General features: G+C 47.5%; 1 protein-coding gene across 1 annotated transcript; it reads right to left on the bottom strand.

Moving 5' to 3' along the window:
• Positions 1 to 8,134: 8,134 nt before the first annotated feature.
• Positions 8,135 to 8,867, bottom strand: LOC123107458 (RING-H2 finger protein ATL74-like). The gene has a single exon (XM_044529443.1). The coding sequence runs from the start codon at positions 8,758 to 8,760 to the stop codon at positions 8,212 to 8,214; it is 549 nt and encodes a 182-aa protein (XP_044385378.1). The 5' UTR covers positions 8,761 to 8,867; the 3' UTR covers positions 8,135 to 8,211.
• Between the last annotated feature and the right edge of the window lie 914 nt (positions 8,868 to 9,781).

The raw sequence follows: 9,781 nt of genomic DNA, 5'->3' as shown, positions 1-9,781 counted from the left end.
GATACGCCCCCAATGGTTCGCCATCGCCTTGGAGCCGCGCTGCATGTAGACACCTTTGAAGTAGGGTCGACGAGCTTGCGCTCGTCGAACTCGATCTTGATGCGGTCCCAGTATGTGTCGATGCTCTGGTTCGTGCCGGTCGTCGGATCGAGGCAGACGACTTTCCATGCTTCGGCGAGGCATTCCTCCTCCTTGGACGCCCACTTGATGTGCGGCTCGCCTGTCCTGGCCGCCCGCTTCTTCTTCTTCTTGCGCCCCTTCGCCGTCGCAAGCGTCGGCTCCTCCTCCTCTTCCTCCTCCTCGTCGTCCTCCTCCTCCTGCTCCTCCTCGCCGTAGACGTAGCCGAGCTCGCCGTCCATGCCGCCCCTGAGATCCACCACCTCGTCCGGGTGACGCACCCGGGAGACGTGGCGGCCGCGGCTGAACCTGCCGCGATGATGTCGTCCATGTCGGCCTCGGTCTCGTCGGTGTCGCCGAGGTGTGAGAAGGGCAGCGGGCCACGGCGTAGCGGGGGCGTCGGGGAGGAAGCGTAGGCGGGCGGCGAGTAGTTGTATGGAGGGTACTGCACGCCGGCGAAGGCGGGAGAGGGCGTGCGCTGGGTTGGGTATCCGTGGGGGAAGGTGACGTTTGGGTTGAACCCACCATGCGCGTCCCCGTCGGCGTAGCCCGGCGAGGGCGATCCCCATGGCTGCGGAGAGCCGACGCCTTGCTGGCCCCAGGGCGCGTACTGGGCGTGGCATCCAGGTGGATTCATCATCCCCGCACGAGTCGCCTCGGCCTCGGTTTGGTCCGCCGAGGCAGCCGCAGCCGCGCGCGACGCATTGTCGCGGGCCTTCTTGGCGATGGCCCTGTTCCGCCGGTTGGCGGTGACAGCCTCCCGCCGCTGAACTTCCACCCTCCACTCGGCGTTTGACATGCCCGGTGGCTTGATCGGCGGCGCCCTCGGCTTCCTCTGCTTCGGCTGGGCGACGGAGGCGGTCGCGGTTGCCGCCGCGCGGGGGGCGACGTACTTTTTCGGTGGCATGGCGGCAGGCTGGGAGGGAGGCGAGCGGGAGGGAGATTGGCGGGAGGAAGGAAGAGTACGGGAGGGAAGTGGGGAAAACGCGGGAAGAAACGGCGGGAAGAGGCGCTCGCCTCGCCGACAGGGCGGACCCACACGCCCTTTTCACTTGTGCCGGCGCCCCAGGCGCCCCCCAGGAAGCCGGGTTCGGCCTGGGTCCGCCGGCACCAGTTTCGGCCCGAGCCGGCGAAAAATGGGCTTCTGGAGGCGCGACTGGGCCATTTTTTCGGCGCCGGCGTGGCAAAAACGCCTGGGAAGAGCCTATTGAGGGCGCAACTGGAGATGCTCTTAGCCACCACCACAATCTGTACCAACATAGGACCACACGAGTTAATGGTTAATGGAAGTGCTTGCACCCAACAACCATTATCAGCGACTTGAAGCCCACCACTCAAACCACAGAGTCTCAAAATTGAACCTGGTGCTCCTCTTGATGCACTCCTCTACTGAGGAGAGCACGAGGGAACAAGTTCAGAGCCAATGGGCATTTCCACGACCAATAGGCACAAAGGGAAGAGCACTTCACACTCCGAAGAAACAAACTATGTCCAAAACGCTATGAACATGAGCTGATTGCTTGTTAGTCCACTTAAATGTAGCACCCAATCTGGTCACTTCCCCATCACGACAATCAAATTATTAAACATGTTGACCCTTGGCCAATCGATGTTCGAGTTATTCTTATTAGATCAAGTTAAAATCGCCACCAACCATGATTGCCGACAGGATACACTAGCCAGAACAACTTTGGTCTTGATTACCTTCAAGAAATCAATAGATCGCATGTGGTCAGTGGGACCGTAAACCAATGTCTAATAACGACACCAAGGAAGAAAATCCCTTCGTCCCATGAAACCACCTCACAACACTCCCGATTAAAACCCATCAACAAACCAGAGGAGTGGCCACCGGGCGCAACCTAGCATCAGTCATATCGTTCTAAAGGATCAATCGAAAGTAAGTCTCTTGCGCTAAAATCTGCCTTGGTGGTTTCTTACAATGCCACTACGTCCAAACTATCGTGGCTCATATATTCTTTAAGTTGTGTTCTTCTACCCACGTGATCTAAGCTACGGATGTTCGAAAACATGGGCTACAGAAGCTCACTGGTTTAGCCATATGACCAGGAGAGTATGAGTGTGCGGCCCCAGCCACACCGCTATCCTTTGTGGGCTACAGAACATTTATGTCGGGGGCCCCAATCACCGAATACTAGTTGCAGGCGCATGAGCATCAGCCTCTGCTAAGACTGCCTACGCCAGCTCACGGGAACGAAGCAAAGAAAGGAAATGGAAACGTGAAAGATCAGAGCTATCGAGCGGAATCCCACTATCGATGGAAACCCCACAATCATCCAAAACCTCAAGAAATTTATCATCAGGGAACTCACTAAGGATGGAGTAATTGGGAATAGTATTACCTGAAAGTTCAAGATGCTTTTCCGTGGCCAGCAGCTGCGCATGCTTGAGGGACGACAGATCGGCTATTTCACCATTGGGAAGCATGCAGGAGCGGTGAGGGCCCATCGGATTCACCTTGGAGTGCTTGGCCTTGGCGATGGAAGCCACAAGCGTGATGTCTAAGGGAAGTTGGTCAGCTGATATAGCCGAGGAGCATGACGCAGACGCCGAGGTTGGCCAAGGGGATGCCAAGACAATGACGACTTGTCTTGGAGTCTCAGGCAGCGTAGTGCGCAACATGAAAATCTTGCAGGTCATGATATATTGTGTTACGACGATCTTTGGTTGTGACATGTGTACGTAAAGTCATGAAGGCCTAACCGTTGTACACCATTAGTAAAAGAGCGGCCCACTATAACAGAAGCCATATATATGTCTCAAATAAATGCAAGACTATGTGGACTTTTACGTATAGAAGTTCGAGTACAAATATACATCCAAAGAAAATAAATGTCAGAGACAATAATTTTGTAGAATTAGGAAAGTGCCATTTTGAATACACATATAAAACTATAAACATTGTGGTGATATGGAAATTTTGCGAAAAAAGGAGGTATGCAGTCTCTAGTATAGAATAAACAATTACAAAATAGATATATGTTGGAAGCTGCTTTTTGTGTATGAGATATGTTTGAAGACATCCTTCTCAGAATTGAAGTCATATGAAACTATACATTCAAAAAAATAGTCGTATGAAACTAGATGAGGTCCATCTTCAAAATAAATATATATACCAGATGGAAACTAGATGTAGGAAATATCAAGGAGGATGGAAGAAAACATGAAATACTTCTATATGACAACCTAATGAAGATATATGATGGTTATATTCCATAGATAAAGGAAGGAAATAGGTCTAATTAAGACGTGAGCTTTTCCAGCCTGAATGTGTTGTGTACACTCAGTTCTAGAAGTTTGAGAAAAAAATATGCAGTGAGACAAAAGAACTATTAAACAAATAAATATCCCACTTATATTAGATATTAGCAGATATCATCTTACATACAAATGTGAAACTACAAACACCATCCCCGCAAAAAAAAGAAGTGAAACTACAAACACCATGGAGATATGGCAAAGCCGATCCCAATAATTCATTTCAGTGTAAATAATGGAAACTTCTAAGGTAACACAAAAGATTACAACACAAATATATCTATGAAGAGTACTTTTTAAGTAGAAAAATAATTAATTGCTCCAAACCAATATTTTTTTCATTGGAGAAATACTCCCATGTTCAAAATATTCAACGCTTTAGATTTTGAATATATTGTCCCCACGAAGCAACTTTACCTGTTAATTCATTTATGAATATGAACATTTAGAAATTATAAAAAGTACGATGCCAATCTAATTTTTGTGATGCATCCGATACACAATTTTGGCTATAAATTTTCTAGGAAACAAATATTTTAATGTGTGCACATATAATACGATTGAAGTGAATATGGTTCTTTTTTAGAATGCAGAATTATATGGAACACAATAATATAACAATATCCACAATGCTTAAAGTCTTCCCAAAATTTCATCTGTAGAATTGGTAAATTTCAATAAAATATTAGTAATAATAAGTTACATTAATAAATGAGATCTGGATTTTATGTAATCTTGAATTATATAGAGAGTTCGGTAATAAAATATGGCATTCGACAACTTACTTGTTATTTTCAATAACATTACAACTCTGTGCATGGAACAATGCAATTGCAACTCCAAAGTCTAGAGAATCATATCTGATCTTGTAGTGAAAGCTCATGGTCATGACTTGTGAGCACTAGTGGCACGAGTGGTGTGTGTAGGTGGTGCAAGTCCCTACCGCATTGCAAACAATATGGGACAAAAAAAATGCGCGCTCTTATCTGCTAGAACGGGAACGTGTGAATGTACGTCGTGCATGTCCCCACACTATCCGAAACAAAAGAGCATTCCATGGCTAGGAAACAATCTGCCACGATATCCTACATGGCATCGTCCCTGTGGGAAGTTTATTATCGTACTTGAGTGCTTAACATGACAATGCTCACGCTAAAGCGGGCGCTGATCGATGGTGAGTGCTCTCTTTGGATATGTGCACTTTCTTGGTATCTTGGATATGCAAGGTTGAACGTTAGGCGGGAGATATGAGTTGTCTAAATGATCCGTACTAGAGTGACTTGTTTAGGCTATCTGTCCCTTAAAGCTGTGCCCAACAGAATAGCAGTATGTTGCTCTCAGCGTAGTACTTTTTAATGGCGAGATTTTGAACAGAGTTGTTCTGCTATGCACGTACGACTCGCTAATATCTTTCTTGTCATAAGTATATGCACTTTTTCTCCAAAAATAAATTAATATATGCACCAGAAAATATCTTACTATACGTGTTGTTCTATTTAAAATGATTCAGGACAGGGTTAATAGCTCCCCGTGCCCAATGGGATCTGCTCTTTAACAGTTTAACATATCTGCTTTTAACGCTTCAGATCTAGAGTCGTTTAAACTAACCCTGTCCTAAAGCTGGGTCAGCAAATATCTTCCGTTAAGCAAAATAGCAAATATTAGTCTTGATGATGCAACCTAGATATTTGTGTCATTTAATACCGCGAGAGTGATCTTTTACTCCCTCCGGTCCTTTTTACTCTGCATATTAGATTTGTCTGAAGTCAAACTCATCTAACTTTGACCAAGTTTATATAAAAAATTATTGACATTTACATAACAACACCAACATCATTAGATTTATTTTGGAATATATTTTCATATTATATTTATTAGATATCATAGATGCTAATAATTTTTAATATAAATTTGGTCAAACTTAGCTAAGTTTGACTTTCGTCAAATCCAATGTGCAGAGTAAAAAGGACCGGAGGGAGTACTTTTCCAGTTCACGCGCTATGTTTGAACCTCTTTCTTAAACAATGAAATGACAAGTCTTTTGACTTGTTTCAAAAAAAAAATGCAACAAGCAAGCAGCACCACCCATTGGTCAACACATAAGCTTTTAGTTTAGCATTTGTGGCATCAGTGAATGGAGGCTGTGGATATGGCTCTACCTATATGTATGTGGTAGATTGTGCGTTGCCACTGTACAACATCGGCGAGATATTATTCTTATTAGACAGTGTCAAGTATAGTCAGCAGTATCTTGTTATTTTCGCTGGAGCTTGGTAATTTCTCCACGCATAAATATGTTCTCTTCATCACAAAGAAAAAGGCATGATCAGATTGAAAAAAAAAGAGACAAAGGCAAAACAAATCCTATAAGGCATAGTAAGCCCCATTCACAAAAAGAAAATCATTCGCAAAAACAAAAAGGCATAGTAAGCCCATGTATGTGAAATATGTGGTGCCCTCCACCCTGTGTTTAGAGCATGAAGAAAAGAAAACGCAATTATCTTACTAGAATACTTTCTCCGTCCACGATTAAGTGTACGTTTGACATTTAAAATTTGTTCATAAAAGAGTATACTTCTATCTTTACAGTGCACTTTAAAATAGAAAAAATATTCTTTCTCAGCACATGGTAATCAAGACCAATAATATTCAACATATGGTCTCCTCACTTTCTACATGCACTTAACTCATTGGGGTGGGGTAATTAAAGAGGAGAGAGATGTCGACTTGCATCTTCCCAATGCATTTTTTACTCCACTCCATAATCTGTCAAAAAATTCTATAGGTACACTTATTAGTGGACGTAGGGAGTATTTATTTATTTTTAATCGACTTCAAGTGAGCTGTTTGACTTATCTTCGCATAAAGATACACATGAAAACTATTTTCACAACCTCCCTTGCCTCGCCACTGCCAATAAACATCAACGGTCTATGGCGCCGAGCGGCTGGCGATGGGGAGACTTGTCTTCTCACGATTCAGGGCGCCGTCTTGTGTGAATCTCCCGTGTTGTGCATGCGGGTGTTCATCTTAGCCTTGCCTAGCGGCAACTAGCAGTGGCGCGACTGCGTGCTACCCATGGATGTCGGGAGCGTCAATAGTCCGGCTTGGCAGTCCTGCCTTATCCATCTTTTCAGCCACGCCTTACCTTGTGTGGGATGGCGACGGCTATATTGCGCGTATTAGTGGGGTGTATTTGTAGACAGTCTAGCTAGCACTTTAGCCTCTGGCGGTGGACAGAGACACCAACCGGTGGCTTCTGAGGAAGAACCCTAGCACCGGCGGCAGTCATCTCGATGCAATGGTGTCTGTGGCGTGTGGATCTGACACTCATATGTGCTGAACCGATGCGGCAACGGGTGTGGGCTAGTGCAACACAGTGGGGGCGAGGCTTGCAAGATCATGCAGATTTGGCACAATGCATTGAATGTTGGCTTCGTCTTGTGGGGACCTTGTGTGAGGAACAACAATCATCTCACTCATCTTGACTAGCTAACGCTGCGGAGGCCAATTCTGGCTCGTCTGCGGGCGGTAGAAGGAAATGCCATCCAAGTGGTGCACTTGGTGCAGGGGAGGGGAGGGGGCTGCTAGGCATGGTTGTGACGCGCGATAGTAATCCGAAGTGATGAGACCGTCTTCCCTTCATGCATTTTCTTCTATGGCATGCTTGTTTTGTGTGAGTAGGGGCGACAGAGAGCTAGGTGGACGATGACTATGGAGGCAGACATATCAGTTGTATTCTCTTGGAGTGGAAACCATGATGTACCATTCCGACATGATCATGTAGTGTCGACGTCTGTAAGATGTTATCTTGTGGAAGGTGTTGGTTCGATATTCCATTTCGAGGGTGATAGTGGTTGGTCTAACTTCTCATTTGACCAACTAGCATCAGCGTGCGAGCGCTGATTCCTTCTTGAAGGTGTTGTTGATGAGTTGTTTTTACACTAATTTTTACGCTCGTTTAAACACGATATTCCTTGTTTATTTTATTACTTGAAGATATATATATATATATATATATATATATATATATATATATATATATATATATTGGTAGAAATCAAAACATATATGAAAAGTACTCGAGGAGAATACTGATTCCATTCAAAATTGGGCGCCCATGAAGTTAACAGAAAAGAAGAGGACCAACGTTACGACCGCGACCATACCGCGCACCACCATCTCTGTGACGTCAACAGAAGGTACTTTTGTGAAGGGTCCCCGGTCTTAAGCTGGGAGTACTACTACTTCCATTCCACAATTTAGTGTGTATAGATTTTTTTTAAGTCAAAATTCATGAATTTTGATCGAGTTTGTAAAGAAAAATATATACATCTATAGAATAGTAAATGCATATCACTAGATATCACAAGACATACTTTCAATTATATATATTTGATATTATAGGTATAAATAATTTCTCTATAAACTTGATTAAAGTTTGTAAATTTAACTTCTTTAGAAAATCGATATGCCGCACATTGTGAAACGGAGAGGGTAGCATCAAAGTGGTCGGTTGAACGGGGCAGTTAGTCGTCCTCCATCCATCGACGACTCGGCGTCACGGGCCACCCTACTTATCGACGGTGGCGGAGAAAGGAGAATTGAAAACTGGAGCAAGGTAATTCAGCAAAATTGTTTACTCATAGGATGTCAGGAAAGCGCTTTGCCCCGTTGAATATTTACACGAGCAATTGAACATTTCAATCATTTGTACACTCCACTATTAATCAGCGCCTGAAAATTCCGCAGGAGCTTGCGCATGCAGGGCTGTGCCGTGCCGGCAGCAATGGCATGCCTCGTTGCGTGATGAACTCACGCGATGACCACGGTGATCACCGTGTCCGTCTCACTCTTCGCGGGCGCGCCCTCGAGCACCGGCCTCCGGCACGTGGGACAGGAGCCGTGGGACACCAGCCAGGCGTCGACGCAGCGGACGTGGAAGCCGTGCCCGCAGAGCGGCAGCACGCGCACCTTCTCGCCGTCCACGAACTCGCTCAGGCATATGGCGCACACGTCGTCGATGACCTCCCCGAAGCCATACACCTCCACGGGGAGGCTCCTGAGGACGCGCCTCTTGATGCCGCTGCCGCTGCAGGCCACCCGCGCCGACGCCCTGCCCTCGCCGGCAGCAACAGCGGCGGCAGCCCCACACCCCACGTACCGGAGCGCGCACCGTGCCAGCGAGTGGAGGCCGATGGCGAAGAGCAGCGCGAAGAAGACCGCGGCCAGGATGATCACCACGTTGGTTTCGAAAGCCGAGTCTGCCCCCGCCGGCGCCGGCGCTTCTCCCCCGCCTCCGAGGGCGGCAGCCAGCCCCGCCGCGATGCTCGACGTCGGCGCCTCGGAATCAGGACGACCCATGGTTGATTAAGTTATGTAATTCAAGAAATGTCCACCCAGCTCGATCAACTCACAGTTCACCCGGCACGCCGATCGGTCGATGCTTTGGTGGCTGTGTTATCTGTCTCTGTCTGTCTGTCGTTCTCTGCTCTGTTCATGGGACATGGGGTATATATAGGAGGGCGCGATCAAGGCGCCCACCATTGTTCTGCTGCGAGTGTACTTTGTAAAAGGGCGCGACCCAGCCAAGTTGCACCCTGATCTGCTGCTAGGCAGCTGAGTTTGGGCAAAGTGCATCTGTTAGTGAAAGCTCACGCCTACGACCGTTAGTGGCACGAGTGTGGACGTACGGGGTGCCTGTCCCCACTCCTTGTCAAAAGCGCATAAATATACGTATTACGTTGTACCTATCCCTACCGCAAGAGGGCCCTCTTAAAAAGAAGCAAAAGCTTAAGAACATCTATAGCTGGACCTCTCAAACCCGCCTCATATGTTCAGGCGGGCCGCCGAGTCATTGACCGGTCATATTTTTTCGACCCCGATGAACGTCTTAAATGTGCCTCAAACGTCCGGGCTGACCGGCACCCCCATATCCAGCCTAAATATGGGCGGATATGAGGGCGCCCAGGCGCGGCCGAGCACGCCAGCCACGTCGGATTGACGAAGGGGTCCCGGCCGAAAACACCGTCAAACCCGGTGGTCCGAAACTCGACTCCTTCATCGGACCGGTGGTGCCGCGTGGCGTAGCTCCAGCGGGCCGCGTAGTGCATTGCCCGGCTATTTAAGTCGATCGGCGGCATCAAAACCCTACCATGCATCCATATTTTCCTTCCCCTGTCCATCGCCGCCGCCACTTTTCACTCCACCCGTTCGCCTAGTAGCCATGCCCTCATGCCACCGGGTGAGGAGCGAGCCATTTCTGACGCCGGAGCGCCGGTTGGAGCTCCTTGAGTAGATCCGGGCTAGGCGCGAAGCCCGGATCGCCGCAGGGCTACCTCCAAATGAAGTGGATCCGAAAGAGGAGTTGGAGGAGGAGGGGCAT

The sequence above is a fragment of the Triticum aestivum genome, chromosome 5A, assembly GCF_018294505.1.
Source record: "Triticum aestivum cultivar Chinese Spring chromosome 5A, IWGSC CS RefSeq v2.1, whole genome shotgun sequence".
Classification (NCBI taxonomy): Eukaryota; Viridiplantae; Streptophyta; class Magnoliopsida; order Poales; family Poaceae; genus Triticum; species Triticum aestivum.
The sequence above is the reverse complement of the archived record's forward strand: the minus strand, read 5'-3'. Positions and strand labels throughout refer to the sequence as shown.